At 32.6% G+C, this 18,449-nt stretch overlaps 3 protein-coding genes and 1 pseudogene across 4 annotated transcripts; 2 read left to right on the top strand and 2 right to left on the bottom strand.

Moving 5' to 3' along the window:
* Nucleotides 1-2,049: 2,049 nt before the first annotated feature.
* On the bottom strand, nucleotides 2,050-3,291 carry LOC108342319 (uncharacterized). Its single transcript, XM_017580076.2, has 2 exons — nucleotides 3,139-3,291; nucleotides 2,050-2,894 (listed from the first exon to the last, which is right to left on the bottom strand). Exon 2 carries the CDS (start codon nucleotides 2,866-2,868, stop codon nucleotides 2,662-2,664), a length of 207 nt encoding a protein of 68 aa, XP_017435565.1. The 5' UTR covers nucleotides 2,869-2,894; nucleotides 3,139-3,291; the 3' UTR covers nucleotides 2,050-2,661.
* Nucleotides 3,292-3,449: 158 nt separating this feature from the next.
* Nucleotides 3,450-7,019, top strand: LOC108341196 (uncharacterized). The gene is made up of 8 exons (XM_017578862.2): nucleotides 3,450-3,679; nucleotides 4,842-4,879; nucleotides 5,077-5,157; nucleotides 5,288-5,371; nucleotides 5,457-5,491; nucleotides 6,294-6,379; nucleotides 6,636-6,701; nucleotides 6,791-7,019. The coding sequence occupies exons 1-8, from the start codon at nucleotides 3,613-3,615 to the stop codon at nucleotides 6,823-6,825; spliced, it is 492 nt and encodes a 163-aa protein (XP_017434351.1). The 5' UTR covers nucleotides 3,450-3,612; the 3' UTR covers nucleotides 6,826-7,019.
* Nucleotides 7,020-9,548: 2,529 nt separating this feature from the next.
* On the bottom strand, nucleotides 9,549-10,723 carry LOC108342560 (PLASMODESMATA CALLOSE-BINDING PROTEIN 5-like; annotated as a pseudogene).
* A 679-nt stretch (nucleotides 10,724-11,402) lies between these two features.
* LOC108342294 (uncharacterized) lies at nucleotides 11,403-15,266 on the top strand. 2 transcript variants are annotated; one of them, XM_017580052.2, is made up of 8 exons: nucleotides 11,403-11,671; nucleotides 11,767-11,836; nucleotides 11,926-12,016; nucleotides 12,092-12,153; nucleotides 12,924-13,186; nucleotides 13,374-13,410; nucleotides 13,503-13,634; nucleotides 15,037-15,266. In XM_017580052.2, exons 1-8 carry the CDS (start codon nucleotides 11,624-11,626, stop codon nucleotides 15,225-15,227), a joined length of 894 nt encoding a protein of 297 aa, XP_017435541.1. In that variant the 5' UTR covers nucleotides 11,403-11,623; the 3' UTR covers nucleotides 15,228-15,266. The 2 variants fall into 2 exon arrangements, with proteins under 2 accessions (XP_017435541.1, XP_017435540.1); XM_017580051.2 differs by having other exon boundaries at nucleotides 11,405-11,671; nucleotides 12,918-13,186.
* Nucleotides 15,267-18,449: the final 3,183 nt, after the last annotated feature.

Below are 18,449 nucleotides of genomic sequence, written 5' to 3'. Positions count from 1 at the left end.
TGTTTTAGAAGCTTTTACAGTATCTTTGGTTAGTAGCAGTCTTTTTGTAGTTTTGCTGATTTTTGAACTTTTATGCAGCAATACAGATTCTGTAAATTAAACCAAAAAAAAATGTCAGTTTATCTGAACTAGACTTTGTAGTAATTTGATTTTAAGTTGAGTAGAATTGATTTTGAATTAACTGTGTAATATGCGAGTATAAATGATTTTAAATCATGTACACTTTTAATAACATTTTTAGACGACTTTTAACTTATTTATACATTTTTTTTGGGTTTAACATATATTAATATTATTTTTTTTTAGACTCATGTTGTATCTTTAAATTTGATAAAAAAATCTCGACCAAATTCTTAGCATGACTAAGATTTTACTATCATGTCATTGACGTAGATGTTTACGCTTCTTCCCATATGATCTTGAAAGATCTTACTCATTAAGCACTTATAGGTTGTATTTGCATTCTTTTATATCCCGAATAAGTATTTGGAAAATTCAACACTTGGTGGTCTGACGCTTCATTTACATATTGAAGAAAAAAATATGCATCCTTAGAACATGTTTTGCTCAAATAAACGAAGTCACTACAGATTGACCATTAACCACTCAACTTCTTCATCAGGACGACGTTGGAAAACCAAAAAGTTTACTCACATTTCATCAGATGAATCCTCTTTCGTTCAACTTTTTTCATAATTAGAAGTATTATTAAATTATTTTGTGTTTTTATATTAAAATCTTAAAAGAGTAAAAAGAAACTATGAACAATAGACCAGTGTTATAATCGATTAAAATAAACTAGGCCTTGTAGTTCTCGAGAGATCAGTGGGAATATCATAGATTGAATGATTTGAAATATATATATATATATATATATATATATATATATATATATATATATATATATATATATATTTCCGTTAAGACAATAAATGTTAATAAATAAATAAAAAGTTACTTACCTGAAGTGAACAAAGAATTGCGGAATATAAAAGTTATTTTTACGATTTATATTTTCATTTATATTAGTTTTAGAACTAAATTGAAACCGAGTATACTTTTAACTACTGAATTAGCCATTCTATCAAAATATTATGTAAGTATTTATACATTCCTTAAAAATATTGAAGTTGTGTTTTCATTGCAATAAGTTCTCTTATTTTTCCGATTAAATGCTAATTTTTAAAAATTAAATAATTTCACTTTAACAATAATAGTTCCATATAAATGTATTACTAATGAAAGCAAGTTTGACCTCCATACATAGGAAAAACACTTTAGGATTTGGGAATAATAATTTAGGAGAATTTTTTTAAAAAAAAACTAAGGTGTTATTAAGTGAATTACTTATACACTTTAAAGTACAACACTTTGAAAAGAAAAATAAAATAATGTTAAAAATATGGATATTGTCGTTAAAAATAAAATAATGTTAGTGCGACACAAACATCACGTCTGAATTTTCTAATGGAGAAATGATGGACAATCCGTTGCATTCATGTTCGATAGGGGAAAAATCGTGTCTACACTTACATCATAGTTAGGTGATGTTTGATATACGGAATCTTTTATTTTCAAACAAATCACTTTCACGTGAAGGAGATCATTAGAAATATGATTCCTAGAAAAAATATATTATAAAATGGTATTATTTATACTCCTTAGATTTTACCTTTTCTTTAAAATCTTTAAATGAAAATAACAGTACTAAGTAAACCGATATTTTTTATTTTATTTTTAAGAAAGAATTATATTTGATATGTGATTAGACATAAAATGTTACACTTCTAGTGGAAGTTTTAATCTTAATTAAGATCTAAAAAGCCAAGTACAATGCCATAGCAGATGATGAATATGAGGTTTCAACCAAAGCACAACAAAACCTTGATTTTAAAGAACCATGTAAGTGATATTACACCTATATAATTGCATACAGGGCAATAGATAACTCGAATTTTTGCACGTCACTACATATTTGGTTTGTTATTCTATTTTCCTCACTTATTATTGGAAGTGGCTTGGTAACAATAAGAGCTAAGAGTCTTATGAGAGAATAAATATTGATGATATATTCTTTTGGTGCATAAGCTGAATTTGACTTGACAGTGTACAAAAATCATATTCTGCTGCAGGAAACTTATCCTACCATATAAATAATCCATATTTTCCTCCATTGTCAATCATGGGATGTTATGCAAGATTAAAATATGGTAATTCTTAACCTTCTCTAAAACTTCTAAACAGACACAGATAATGCCAGATAATAGAGAGCCGATCAAAGAACAAATTAAAATAGGCATATTGCAGATGGTTGTTTCAGACAAGATTTATACTAAGAAACTAAACAATCACTAGATACCGTTGTTCAATTCAAACTAGCAATTTCACCCTTCAACATAAGCATCAGGCTAACCTAGTGCCCAGCAATAAATTTCCTCGTAATATGCAAAAGAGTCGACAAAGATCTCTAGCTTGAATTTGCATTAATAAACCCACAAGCAAATATCAACTGCTAAAGACATCACTTGATATGAAACATTTCTGCAGATTAACTAGACATGTTGAATGCTACAAAAGAACCTGATTGAGAGTATACCACCAATATACCTGTTATTCTCTTCCAAAATGAAAAGCCAAAGTTCCTTCTGCCCACTGAAATTGTTATTTTTCATTGGCCGCTTGATTTTCTAGACCAAAGCGGCGTCTGAACTTAGCAATCTGTCCTAAACTCTCGGCCATTTGACGCTTAGCCCGGAAGTGGTAGACTTTTCCAACAGGGTGTATCTTTGTCATCATCACATGCATCAACCTACCTGTTTGTGTAACGTAGGATATCCATTGCTTCTGTGGATGAACACCCTTTTTCATCTTCTTCCAATCTGCAACCTCACCACCTGCAAACACATTTCATCAAACATTTTAAATGCAAAGGTCAGATAATTGAAAGACCATGAATGTAAAATCGACAATAAATCACAGGGTAAAGATACAGAAGTCTAAAAAGTCAGCAAATCTTTTGGCAACCACCACCACCTTCAAATTTAAAAATACAAATTCCCCCGTTTCATGTAAAATTACAATTAAACCAAAAAAACCGAACTTCTAAATCAATTTAAAGAGAAAAGTTTTTGCACTTACTAGGTAAAGAAATTCAATTCAATTCCCGAGCTTCGATGCTTGTTGGAATCGATTCACTGATAGAGTCGCAGAAAGAGAGAAGAAGGGGCTTTAGGGTTTAGGTTGAAGATCATGGTTCTGTAGCTATTGGGCCCAAATGGCCCATTTAGATTAACCCAAATAAAAAATTCTATCAATGGGTCAACTCCTATATTTTCTCAAAAAAAAAAAAAAGATTACGGACCTAAAAATAAGGCAAGCGGACAAAAAATTAAAATAAATAAAAAGTCAATAGTTTAAATTCGTGTTTTTAATATATATAATATCTTACATAATTTATGTGGAGTTTAACTAGGGTTTTTGGAATTTGGAATAAAGGGGAAGAGAGTGCATCTTCCTTTTGTTGTTGTCAAACTTTAATCTCATAATATAGCAGAAGGAAGAAGAATTTGATTCGAAAATTGTAGCGTAGCGTGGGTGCAATTGAACGATAAGATGGGAAGAGGAAAATACAAAAGCAAGCCCACCGGTCGCCGCCAGTTCTCCACCCCGGAAGATCTCCGTGAGTCCCTTTTCCCTTTTCCTGCAAAAAGATTACGCCTTTGGCCCTTAAAGTGGAATTTTTATAACCTTGATGAAATAGTTATTTTTTGTTGTGAAATATGCTTGTGAACTATTAGGGGTTATTTTCTTGTTGTTTTTATGTAGAGCGGGATGTGGGTGGTGCATGAATGTTTTGATGTGGAAATGGAATTTGTTGGGATTGTTAGATCTGGAGAGACTCCCCGGTTGGGTACTCTGGATATCTGTTTTTGTTTGAAATGAATTTCTATTACTGTTCATTTGTTTGGATTAATAACTGTTGAGTACCGTGCTGCTTTGTTTGATTTTCCCCATAAACTTTGAAGTGACTACAGCTGTAAATAAACGCGAGTCAGGGCCTTTGATGATCAGGGAAAATTGTATGTCTATATGATGGAGAGGGAACGGTAACCACTGTTTCATGAATGCTAATGGAGAAAATAAGTACTAATGACCGTTTTAGTTTGCTGAGATTGTCATTTTTGGTGTGTTTCAATGAGTTTATGTTTGGGCCACTCCAAATGAGGAAATTGTCACTCTCCTTATTGTGGACTATAACTTTTAGATATCTTTGTGGAGTTGTCTTGCGATTTCGTTTTCTTTTTAGATTTTGTTGAATTTGCATTTATGAAGTGGATATTGTGAAGAAAAGGTTTGGATCGTAGATGTGGAACTGAGACATCGGGCAGATAAAGGATTTTATCTTAGAAAGCTCTAGAATTTTGCACTGTTTGTAGGTTTGCATAATACTTGCGGTTGAAGAAATTGATATTTAGTTGAACCCTGTGATTGCTTGTAAAATAATATCTCAGTTCAATACCATGCGCTTTTTGTTTCTAGTATCTTTTTTGTATGGGGTAGTCACATATTATCGCATGCTGGGAAATTAAATGCTTTATTGTTGGCATTTACTGTCATTGTATTTATGCTCCAGTATGCTAATATTTTGTGGAGGCATCACTAGTTTTTAAATTCTATTCCAATTCCTTTATTTTGAAACTTTGCTGAAAATATTCTTGTTGATGCCACCGCTCTTTTGGCCCCCTACCCCTCATAAAAAAAGAAACAGAAAAATGATATTTCGTAATGATAGACTAAAAAAGCACTTTCAGAAACTTAAATTTTGTTTTTGACTACTGCAGTTGCTGGAACCTCTAACCGGCCTCGAACTTTTAAACAGGTTTTCTTCTGCATCCATTCCTCTTCATTTTGCACCTCTCTTTCATAGCACAGACACATGTGATCACTAGCACACTAATGTTTTTCTTTCCGTAGACCATCTATGGCAACAATTAATTTTTATATATACATGATATGAATTAATTTGTTCTCCATGTTCTTTATAACTTTTTTTTCATAATCTTTACAACTTATTAGAAAGAAGCTGAACACGTAGAGGAAGAATCTGAGGAAGCATCTGGGGATGAATCTGGAGAAGAATCTGAAGAAGAATCTTCGGTTAGTATTTTGCAGCAATTACTAATATAGATGGATTGAATTTTTAATTTTTTTAAGCGAGGACTTGTTTCTTTATATGATCTGCTGCCATCCTAACTATTTTAACTTCATCGATATGTAATATATGCAGAAGAAAAAAGGAACTCAAGGGATTATTGAGATTGAAAATCCTAACTTGGTAAAGCCAAAGAGTGTGAAGGCCAGAGATGTTGATGTGAGTTCAATTTTCTGTTTTCGGTCTTCCCATGTAGACATTTTTCTGGAAGTTGGAAGAATAATGCTATTTTCTTGTGTTACAGGTTGGAAAAACAACAGAACTTTCAAGGCGTGAAAGGTTAGCTACTTTTGCCTTTTGTTTATACCATTTGAAAATTAACCGCTAAGTCAAAAAACGTTAGAATTAAGTTGAAAAGGGATAGGGTTTTGACTACTGGTCATTAACTCAGAATGTAAGCTAAACTTATTATGACATAAAGCCACAAGACGAACACTCCAATATGGCAACAAAAACATCCCAAGCCTCCATCATTGATCTTTAACAGGGCCCCAACAGATAACCTCCCTAAGCCACCACCCCAAGTGAAATAAGAGATAATAATGAGCATAGTATTTCAGGGATATATAGCTGTTAACAAACAGAATAGTGATGAGCTTGAACTGAAAGCCCAATTCACTGAGAGCAGAGTAAATGCTTCCCTTGAAGTTGAAACAAGAGAAAAAACAGAGATATGGATTCAAAATGAAGTAAAAATATGGGAGAAAAGCCATTACCATGATGTGGAGTAGAGTAGATTTGGGGAACTCCTAACTCACTTTCTCACTTCCACATTGTACAACCTGACCTGCAGGGCAGTTTACAGAATATCAGGAATATCTCGATTTCATAATCTTCCCTAGTGATCTTGCTACGAATCCACAATTCCACCACCCTGTATGTAATGGAACACAGAAGGGAGACAAAACTTGTAGTATTGTATAATTCGTAGTATCATCAATGAGTGTATTGCTTATTATTAAACAGGGTGCAGAACATTATTACGTCTAGTTGTTTCAATTCCTATCTTTGTGGGAATATTGAAAGTGAAACTTCTGAAACATTTTTTCTTAATATATTTAAATTTCACATCTGTTTTCAGAGAGGAGCTGGAGAAACAGAGAGCCCATGAGCGCTACATGAGGCTGCAAGAGCAAGGGAAAACAGAACAAGCAAAGAAAGATTTAGGTACCAGTAGCATTTGAAACAGTCAACGATTGTTTCTGAAAGATTCGTTCGTCCTTTTCTGTTTAAGTTCTTGTCTTTGATTGTTGGTATTATCATTAATTTTATTATGACTTATGTAAACTATTGATTGATATGGTACTTTGTGAGCTGTATGAGTTCTGTAAAATAAAATATGCTTTGCAGATTGAAGTGGTTGTTTTGTGAGGGCTATTGTATTGTTTCCCAATGATTTATGGTTAGTTTGTCTGTCTTGTAGAACGTTTAGCTCTTATACGTCAGCAAAGGGCAGAGGCTGCTAAAAAGAGAGAAGAAGAGAAAGCTGGTTAGCTCTTAAGTCTCTGAATACTGTTTCTTCTGCTAACTCTATTTCGATATCCAAAAGCTTGAAACTAATAAGTAAATTTGTTTCAGCTAAAGAGCAGAAGAAGGCTGAAGCGCGAAAGTAGAGAATGTAATGAGGCCAACTGTACTCCAATTAGTAGGAGGAATATGTGCTCTTGCTACACTTCAACATTATGTCCATTTACCTTTTTATATTGTTATTACCATACCAATCTGGTAACATGTAATGCAATTATTTTCCTATTCTGTGGTTTAAAATCGTGATTATACATATATAGACTTCTTAAATGTTACCTAATCACAGCTGAGTTAATTACTTTTGTTGCATTCTTTTAGTCCTAACAACACTTGAGCTTTTCATCAACTACACAGAGCTGTGTTTTTTCACCCTAAAAAAAGCCTTCATTCGTGGTCCTCTTGCATGTTCTTTGTAAATTTTGAGCTGGCAACTTAAATGCCCTTTTAAATAAAAGTGAATCAAAACGCAAAGGTCTTCGGTCAGTGAAGTAATTTTTGTTAAGGATATGTCTATCCTTCTCTAATGCAAATTAAGTTACTATTTCGAAACAGTTGGATCCAGATGCTTAATTTGAGTAGTCTTTGGGGTGCGGAGAAAAAAACTGGGCCATAAACTGTTCAGCATTCATTGGAAAAAAATACAATCAGTTTCCTCTCTTCTATCTATATTCTTAGTTCCTTGCCCTGTTACATATTGAATCAATGGTTCCCACCTGCAACACCAAATAATTTGCTTGCTTGCAATGCTACGGTTCTGCAAGTATGGGAGAATTCCGTTCAAAGAGCACATGAAATCACGAACAACCTTCTCAATCTAAGGTGATTTGTTAATTCAAACTCCGACCTTATTATTAATCAATTGTCATGGCCTGTTTTTGTTTTTTTTACCACTTTTCCAACTAAAATACTTACCAACTAACACTTATTTATAATTTTAATAACTTGTTTTTGTTAGAAGAGCCATTGCTTTTCCAATACTTTTTTGTTTAAATATGATTTTCGTTCTTTTGATGTAAAACTGGAATTTTTTTTTATTTACATTTTGATATTTAAACTTTAAAAATAAATGATATATTTTTAGTTTCTTACCACGTTGCAAACTGACACAAAGTTTGAATATCAAAATTTGAAACATCAAATTTAAATTTTAAATTAAAGTTTAGGAATTAAAAATATATTTAACCTAATATTTTTCATAATAATATTATTTATTTGTAGATTTAATATTATTTTTATAATATTTTTTACAATGAAGATAATTTTAATGATATATCATAATATACTATTTTTATTTATTATAATTTTAATAGTTTTCTTTATATTTGAAAGTTGTATTATCATTTTAGTAAGGTTGCTCTCACAAATAATACAAGACTTTCATCTCTGGTACACTTTAAATTATTTAACATTTGACTTGAAAATTATTTTGGATGTAAAATAATGGAAGACGACCACCATATTATGCAATGAATTTTTGTGGATACCTTGTAACAAACTGATAAAGAACCATTTACATTCTCAAAGAAGTAATACAGTTGTTGTAACTTGGGCGTTCCACGTACTAGTGCATTAAAAAACATTTTTTATTTTTATTTTATTCTTTCTAATACAAAATATTATAATAGTACATTTTATAATTATTTTGAGAATTTAATATTATATTTTATCTGAGAGGTTATATTATTTTTTTTGAGATATTATGTGTTAAATAATGACATGATATAAAGAAGAAAAGAAAATGGATATTGCTCCGTCCATCATCATCCCTAACTTCCTCCATGTCCTGAATTTATTTTATTTTTAAAACTATCTTTCCATTAAAATTTTTTTACTTTTACCATCTAAGATCTTTTAATATATATCAAAACCTTAATTTTACCTCACTTATTCACTCGTGTAGCAGCTGCACTCCCACCACCACATCTCTCACATGTTCTCTCTTCTCTTTCCATTTTCATTTGAGTTTTTTTTTCTTCTTTCTCTTTCTTTTTTGTTCATTCTTCTCTTTCCCATTTCTCTTTTTGATTTCATTACTTTCATTGGTGTTGATTCCTGATGTAGAGGAGCGTAGAGGAAGAACGTGGATTTGATTTCATTGTGTTGCTGCTTATGCACGATTGTTGTTGTTGGTCGTCTGAATAGAACCCGCGAATGTCAAAATGGATGTGAGATATCCGTTTGGCCTTGAACGAATATCCATTTCCGTCGACCATACCATGAATCTATCAACTTATGCACTTGAAAAAATACGTTATATTATACCATCAGCTTTTCAAGTGCTTTACTAATTCTTTACTTATTCTCTTAATATGCCAATAATTTATATAATTTCCTTCATAGAATATTTTTCTTATATAAAAATAAAAAAGTGGAAGAAAATTACTGATGTATTAGATTACTTTAAGATTAATGATAGACCCATACCTTGATTTTGTCTACACTTATTATATTTAATTTTCTTTTTATCTCTTTCTTTATTACATCAAATAATTTATAAATTTATAATTTTTTTTCTCTTGAAAAGTTTATTAAGTGTTAATACAGTGTCCATGAATCCATATTTTAAAGTGCAACTGATGTTTCCTTTTATTCTGTTTTTAGTGACTCACTAACTCATACCACAACTTAACTGGAAAATGGGTATTTCACCTTCACGAACAAACAGACTAATTCCCCAGAGAGAAAAATGGAAGATTCACCATAACCATTTAAAATAGCTATCAATAACTCACTTTAATCGTATCAGCACGAGTAAAACTAACATCTGCATATTGCATTTCAAGAACAGAAGAATCACATGACACAAAACTCACAAAAAAATGAACTAACTTTCCTCCCAAAAACAGAGACCATAGTTCATAACACAACCTTACATTTACTCCCTTTGATTTAAATTAAGTACAAATGTTGATTTGAACTATGCTAGTAAATCTACAAATCCGAAATAGATAGATCTCTATCCTTAAACAATGGGTAAGGGTGAAACTATGGAGAATAAATGAGCGGCGATAACAAATGGCCAAAACCACCACCTCCGAACAACTCCACCGCACCCACTTGTGTCTTCACCGGGCATCGATCTGTCGATGACGCGGATCCCGAGAGGTTTCCGTTGTTCACTATCGAACTGCATCACATTCAAAACAAGCCTTAAACTTTCAGAATCCAAAATTTTGAAAACAGAAAAGAAAAAACTGAGCCCAATTGATCACTGCTTCTACTACCTACCTAGAAGGGAACTTGCAATTACCGAAACCTGAAAAATTAAAATAGAAAAAGATGAGAAATTTTTTGGAGGGGATTTGAAATTGAAGTAGTGAAGGATAAAAAGGATTAAGGGGGTGGAGAGAAAACTGACTGGGGTTCAAGGAGGTGATGGCGGCATTGTTACCGAAGTTACAATTCTCTTCGGCGATCTCGTGTTTTCGGAAATAATCATTGAAAGCGTACGACGCCGTATTCATGCTGGAAGGGTCGAAGCAGGGTCCTCCTCCCTGGATCTATCCGCAATCGGTCCCGCCAGCGCCGCAGGCCCACTCAACAGCCGACTGCAGCGCCGCATCCTCCGCGTTGTTCCTGGCCACGCACCACACCTCCCGCGACGGTGTGTCGCCGCCGACAAAGCCACATGGAAGGAGAAGAAGAAAGAAGTGACACAGAGGAAAAGGTTCTGTCATGCGCATATTATTGTCGTGATGAACAGTGAATTCAATTCAACTGAATGAGTGATATCTTTTCCACGTCCGTTTTACCTTCAACGGATATTATATCTGCTGACGGATGCTCACTTTTAAGGTTCAAGCACCACCACCACCAAGACAATTGGATCAGTTGCTTGCATCACCACCAACCTTGTAATCTTTCACTAAGCACACCACAAAATGAAACTCCACCACACTCTCACAGCAAAATGAAACAATGAAACAATGAAATAATGTAACAGTATAGGCAAAGGAAGAACTCAAATGCTATAGAGGAAAAAGAGCTTGTGTAAGCTTGTGTGTGCTTGCCGCTGTGGGATTATTTTTAATATAATTTTTATTTTTATTATTTTTACTCTTATTTTAGTTATTATTATTTTTATTTTTTAATAAAACTATTATAAAAATATAAATCATATTTTAATAATTATTAAAATATAAAAATATAATAAATAATGCATTAATTTTTAATTAAATTAAATATTGATTAAACTTTAAATAGAAAACAAAACTGATTTTCGATAACAAGTTTTTAAAAATTTTTGTTTTTATTTATAATTTAATAATTGTTTAATTTATTTTAATATTTTAATATAATTTAATATATTTGAATATATTAAGTGAAATTTTATATTATTATTATTATTATTTTATTTTTATTTTTATTTTAATTATTTTTTTTAATATAGCTATGATTATAATATAAATTATATTTTAATAATTATTAAAATATAAAATTATATTAAATAATATTTAAATTTTAAATTAAATTAGAATTATTATTAAGTCGGTGTAGAGTCAAGAGAAAAAAAATAAAAAGATAGTTATTAAAATGTGTTTAATAAAAAAGAGAAGAAAGTTAAAAATAAATTTTTTGAAAAAGTTAGAGTTGCAATATTAAATTGAAATTTTTGAAAATATAGAATGAGACGTTGAAATGTTGGAGGTTTAGGACGAAGGATTCAAAGAAAATTGGGGATGAAAATGGCCCAATTTAGTGGGCCTAGTAAATTTCCCTCAGTGGACATTGTTCGAAGTCCAAATTATAAGAACTGAATCGGGCTACCACAGTTAATCGGGTTTTGCGGGTTTTATTTGAATCTCTTTTGGTCCTACAGTTTCGTGGGATCTATATTGTTCAGAACTTCAAATTCAAATTAACTCAGTGCAGTTTGTGCGCGCAATGGAGGTTCTCTACACGAAGCTCTATGACAAGTACACCGAAGTCAAGGTAATTTTCTTCTGCAATTCACCTTTCTTTCATCACCAACTAGAAACAGGTTATCAGGCGTTTTTACTGATTCTTTTTATTATTTCTCCTTTTAGACTAAGAAATTATCTGATTTGGAACACCTTAACGAAGAACAACAGCTTAAATTCATCAATTGCTTGTCTGGTACGTTTCTTCTCCATCTATTTTTTCCTTTCCCCGTCACTTCTCTCTCCCTGAAACAACCAACGAGTTGTGAATTTCGAGTATTGCAGCTGCAGAAGAGGTCATAGAGCATTTGAAGACCGAGAAGGAAGAGCTTCTTGGACAAGTCAATGACTTGAGAGTCGAGCTCGCTTCGCTAAGGTATGTTTCCCATATTGAATTTTTTTCAATTTTTTTTTGGATTTCTTTCGTTTGTTTACGAAATGTGTACGTCAGGGCTGCCAAAGACAACCAGTTAGCGGACTATCAGATGCTTTTGATGGAGGAAAGCCACAAAAGTGAGACTCTCCGTCCTCTCTCTGCTTCTTCAAATTAAATTTAACTGCTTGTTAAGTAATTGTAGTACACGTTTTTCTTTTTCTTTTATTTCATGATGCAGACGGGTATTAATAATACCAGTGTAGTTGTTGAAAATAACACTTTTTACATTGTCCTTAATTATCGTATGTTTTCCTGTGTTGGAGATCTTGTGTTGGAGATCTCGTATAGGCTAGAGATAAGACCACAAACCTCACCTTGCCGAGTCAATCTTGTAGAGTTGAATTAGACTTAAGTCATTAGACTGTATTCTAGTCGAGATTTAAGCCTATCATGTCATGCACTATCAAGCCCTTCTCGATTCCCATGCTCAATATTCTCAGTGTGAGGAGTGTGTTGAAATCCCACACCAATTAGAGATAGGCCAAATTATAGTATATATGTTGGGTGAAACCTCACCTTACTGAATTGGTCTTGTAAAGTTGAGTAACGTTGTTTTAGCATATTGCTTTGAGTCTGGAATTTCTCTAATTACTTTTCATAATTTTCTGATTAATTCCTCGTTTGAAATAGAAAACAAGGCTTGTTGTTTACCACCATGTGGTTAATCTTTTGCTTTGCAACTTTTGTGGGAATCTATATTCAATGTTGGAGTTTGATGGTGATTCTAATTCATCTTTTGTGAATTTAAGTTCATCATTCTGTTTCCTTATGTCTATCCTTAAATGTATGTCTATTTCATTTATTCTTCTCTATTAATGATTTGGGTGTGAACTTTTGGAAGATAAAGCTCTTTCTGAAGAAGTGGAGAAATTGCAGCAGCTTCGCCAGGAAGGAGCATCTCATGATTTAAATAATAGCAGTAGGATCATAGCTGTAGATGATCAGTTTAAGGCTAACTCTAACAGATCATCTGTAAGAATGACTAGAAAACGTAAAATACAGAATGCTTTGAAGGACGAAGCAAGGTTTATATCTTTTGAAAACGATCAAGTTAATTCTGTTGAGAGAGAGTCTATGCACAATGCCTGCAAGGAGACAGCATCTGGAACGGTGAGCATTTAGAGCCATAAAAATGGAATACACACTCACATATGTATGTATATGTATATGTAAGTGTGTGTTTATTTTTTTATGAATGAATAATCACACACACACACACATGCATTCTGTACGAATTTAATTTGTTTGAGTGCAAAATGTAATCACCATAATATGCTGACATTTTGTTGTGAAATAGCCGTTGGAGTGTTGTAGCGAGGCTAATGTTCAATCAGGTTGGTGTTAGCAATTGTTGTTCATGCTTTATGTGTGAATTCTTTGGCTGGAATTTTGGGGTATATTATATATCCTTCATTGCATTTTACAGGCATTGATTTACAGGAAACTGGCCATGGTGACTGGCTTATTCCAGTTCTTTTTGAATATGCACTGGGAATGAAGTTTTCCACTTACTGTCAAACTGGACGGATATGCCTTTCTGCACTGCATCTATCAAGTGGTAATTAATAATTTTGGATTAAATGATTTCGTATATGATGTTTGAGTTACAGTTAGTTGGAATGTGAACAATAAATATGCTTAACTATAAGGTTTCTATCTAGATATAGTTTTTGGAATTCTGTTGTTTGATAGTCAACATATATGATAACGAAGGATAGGATAAGAGAGACAGACAAAAGTAGAAAAGGAAACAAACATGATTAGCTCTTATTCTATCAGTGTGTAAGCACACTAAATAACCAAATACACAGAAATACAAATTACGTGAAAATAACAAAAATACCCTCATAAAAAGGTACAAGTAGGGAGGGAAGGTAACTGTCTCTTTATTTATTATTTTTAAATAAAAATGTCATGAAAATGGATACACAGATAATAGATGCTCATTGGGCCTAGAAACGGTGTGAAGAGATCAAGTGAAGGGTGAAGATACTGAAGAGCAGGTGATTTTAGGTGTTGAATAGAGTTTGAGACTCTCTTTTGCAAAGAGCAGTAGACAGTCTAATGCTTGATCATCTATAGGTATGAGGATATACAAGATTTGTATTAAGTCCACTAGAACCAATCACAATTACAACTCTAAGTACACAATATCACTCTTAACAAACTCAAGTTGATAAAGTCACTCCTAGATATCAGATCCTAATATCTTCCTATGATTAAGAATTACAAGTATTCTTTATAGTCACTTTTGACTGGAAAACAATAGTAAAGGGTAAGGAAAGGAATAACTCTCAGAGAGAAGATAACTATAAAAGGGCTCCTTACAGAAAATAAATTCACAAAGTGAAAGATATTACAATGATTTTCTCACTACTAGACAGAACTACAATATTAGCAGAATGAGTATGAACAATAGGCTTGTAAGATTGTTGTGTGTTGCAGTTGTGTCTTCTGCATTCGCCATTCATGTCTTTTATAGGCTCTCAAGAGTATGTATGTGCTAGAACAATCTGTACCTCTGACAGGTCTTAACAGGGGTCTTAACAGATAATTTGCACATTATTTGTACCTTAAGACAGAGAATGGGGCTGACCTAACAAGATGTTACGGGATACCTTTGCCAGTTAAATTTTCCTTCCATCTCACAATTTATCTTTAAATATAAAATATTTATTTCCACTGGGCTGGGTGGCGGTGGTAAACAAACAATAGTGAGTTTTAGAAAGTAGTTGATTTTATATGCGGAATTCAATTTATTTTATTTTATTCTCAGTTCAGTAAGACCTTTGTTTCATATGTTGATCTCATTCTTTGACAAAGCTGCTTTTGGTCTCATTTTTTCAGAGTATTATTGCGGCTTGTTCTTTAAATAAAGTTGTTGCCATTTAACATTTCGCAGAATGCAGATAAGTAAATTCTTGATTAACAACTTATTTCTTGTATTGCAACAATGATAGGCTACTCCTTTAGTTTATCATGGATTTGCAAAGCCCCCGAAGAGGAAGCAGAGCTGATGTACCATGTTTTATCTCTCGGTACATTTGAAAGAGTGGTGCCAGAATGGATGAAAGAGGACATCGTGTTCAGCCCTAGCATGTGCCCCATATTCTTTGAAAGGGTATCTCGTGTTATAAAGTTGAACCACTAACTTTTTTTACCATTAATTCCATTTCCGCCCTCCCGCATTCTTTTACTGTACATATTTCCTGTTTAATTTTCATTTGCAGAATATTAAGTTATGCTGTACGATTGAACTTGCTTGTTTCTCCCAAAACCCATTTCATATGCCATCTGCAAAAAGAATTTGTAAAAGGTATTCGGAAGAGCATTTTTACATGCTTGTTAAAATTGTAATTACCAGACATTTATTTGTTAAAATTGTGATTACAAGACATCGTTTTCTTTAATGATAAATATGTTGTGTACTTTTTGAATGCACGAATGCCTTTTTCGAAAATACTAAGCAGCTTAACTTTGTTATTGACTTTTTGGATGCATGGCTGTCCCAGGCATTTTGACTTACCTAACGTTTTATCTGCCTGAGTGATATTTCCCTTTCAAAACTACCGACTTCCTCAGTGATGATTGATTTAACTGGTTGTGATATTGGCTTGGAGCATATTCGGCTAGAGGGGGGAAGTATTACTATATTATTTACTTAAACCATTACATTATTTAAAATTAATTTGGTTGCACAATATTTAATTTGATTTACTGTGGTAGAAGTTAATATCTTTTTGGTTAATTGATGTAAGATCTCTAAATGACACAATACTTGATTATATACCAGGGTGCTTTGAATAGCTGGTGCATTTATGTAGGTTTAGTTTATTTTTAGAAGAATGTTGCTAAATGTATCAAGCAATCCACATGGATGGATCTTTATGTGACCTTGATAGAAAGTGTTACTAAGGACAGGAAAAAGGTCCACACTGCAGCTTGGGAGGAGGTTTGCCAACCCAAATCTTCAGTAGGATTGGGAATTAAACTTTCACATGAAAATGAATACTTCCTTTCTTATGAAAGACAAGATGGGATATTTGTGTGAAACAGGAGTTACCCGGGGTGAATATTATTAGAAGTAAATAATTTTTGTGGAGATTCATCTTTGCTTCCGGTTAGAGAGAAGAAGAATGCTTGGAATTTGCAAATGTTGGTTATTTTGAGATTAACAATACTTTGAGGTTCGTGATTGGTAAAAACATCTAGTTTGGACAGACCTGTGGCTGTCAAATGAGGGAAAGCTGGTAAATGATAAACATTACAATTCTGGTATGATTAGTTTCAATGCAAACTGTGCTGATTAGAAGGGATGTTGATACCTGAATTTCATTTCTCATATCCTCCGATTAGTAGATTATCCATAAAATTTGGCCTGTGTTTACCCCTTGGGGTAATATCCATTTTGGCCTGTATAGCTGGTATCTACTTTGTAGCTTCAGCTTATGAAAGCATAAGGGCTAACCGCTTAACACCCCAGATGCAGCATTTTCAATCTTATCGGACAGTGAGAAAGCCTTGTGGAAATTGATTACAAATGTGTTACTAGCCAATGATCTCAGATCAGGCCTTGAATCCCAATTTGTCCAAAAGGTAGCAACTCTGCTGAAACTTCCCTTCACGTGTTCAGAAATTGAATCTTTCTTAGGTCCTTGTGGAAAAACCCATGACTCATCAATTGTTCATCACTTCCTATAGTTTATATCAATCTAAATTGGGTGGCACATAAGATTGCGGCATGCACGTCTTATTAAGTAGTAAATGGAATGTACTTTTGATGTTACAGTAAATGTTTCGTGGAGAATGAGAAATGATCGATCTTATTATCGTGAATAAGAATATTCTGTTCACGAGGCTCTGGCATATTAAAAAAGCTATGTTGGATATCTCTCTGGCCAAGCAAATGAAGTGTGGAAGACTCAAAGCTCATTACACAGCATCGAGATCAATCATACTAGCTGGCCTTGCTCAGCACTCTCTTGGGGATCATGTTCATTCCTTAGTTTAGTCTTTCTCTCTTCCTGCCAGTTAGGTTTTGTGATACCCTACATCCACTGGCTGAGAAAAAAGATGTAAGTATCAAATCTTTAGAGATAAATAAAATATAAAGCCTTAGTAGACCGTCTTCAACAATTCAATTTAATATTTATCTTGGTGCAGTCAAGAATTTGCCATTTGTTCGACGAATACATGCCACTTTAAAATGTGGTATTAATGTATTGTCGTGGGCGTTCATTATTGAAAATCATAGAACACTAATGAAACCTCAGGTTGCTGGCCGGTAATAGGAACGAAGGCCGGCATGTATAAATAGTTTGGAAGAAAAGAGTCACATGGTTGTCTTCAATTCAATGAATAGCTAGCTGCTATTGATGATGACGATGGATTATTAATTAATAGCAAAATGTTATTTAATAGATTTTCCTTCAATGAACCCGCGATCCCATGAAGATTTGCGGTTTGTTGGAGTTATAATCTTAGCTGATTGTTTCATTAAAATGATGTTTCTCTGACATCAAGCCCTCTTTGAACGTTACTGCATAATCTTTTAACAACTGAGTTGTACTATTTTTTTGACGTTTGCTCTTAGTGTATTCAAGTCACCTAATAATCGATTTTGATACTATACCACTGAGGGAATCTCTGATAAAAAGAAACACTAGACTACACTCAATATAAAAACTTTAAAATATTAGCTTTAGGATCACTTATATGTTTCCATTTTCATCTTATTATTATTATTTTGTGAATAAACACTCATCTTCTATATAAAAAGATAGATAAGTCTCCCCTTGTCATCTGTGTTTGCTATACATGCATTTTTTTTTCTCTATTATTGAAAAGCAGATATGTAACGGCATTTATGGGTTATTTAGATCATGACAGAATAAAATATAACTAAAATGAAGTTTACCTAATTTCACTTTATCAAATGCCTTTACTTTCTTTCTTGACCTTGGAAGTTAAGTGATTATTTCCGGAAAAAAAATTACTGAATCCGTTCCCTCAAATAACGACTTTCATATTTTAATATTATTACTTTTAATTATACCTTAATTGTAATGAAATATTAAGAGTATAACAAATAAATAAATATAAAATAGTAGAATATGATTTAATAAATATGAAAGACTAGAACATGATATACTATTAAAAATACTATCATTGTAAAAAGTTGTTAAGAAAACTAGCACTAAATAATAGTTCTGCAAAAAAAATGTCAATAAATTTAAAAAACATTACAGAAATATATAATAATATTCTAACCTAAACATAATTGAAACTGGTAATATTAAAATATGAATATGAAATATGTTTATTAACAATTAGCATTAATCATTTGCAAAATCCCTTAGACAACGTGTTTCAT

The sequence above is a fragment of the Vigna angularis genome, chromosome 6, assembly GCF_016808095.1.
Source record: "Vigna angularis cultivar LongXiaoDou No.4 chromosome 6, ASM1680809v1, whole genome shotgun sequence".
Classification (NCBI taxonomy): domain Eukaryota; kingdom Viridiplantae; phylum Streptophyta; class Magnoliopsida; order Fabales; family Fabaceae; genus Vigna; species Vigna angularis.
The sequence above is the reverse complement of the archived record's forward strand: the minus strand, read 5'-3'. Positions and strand labels throughout refer to the sequence as shown.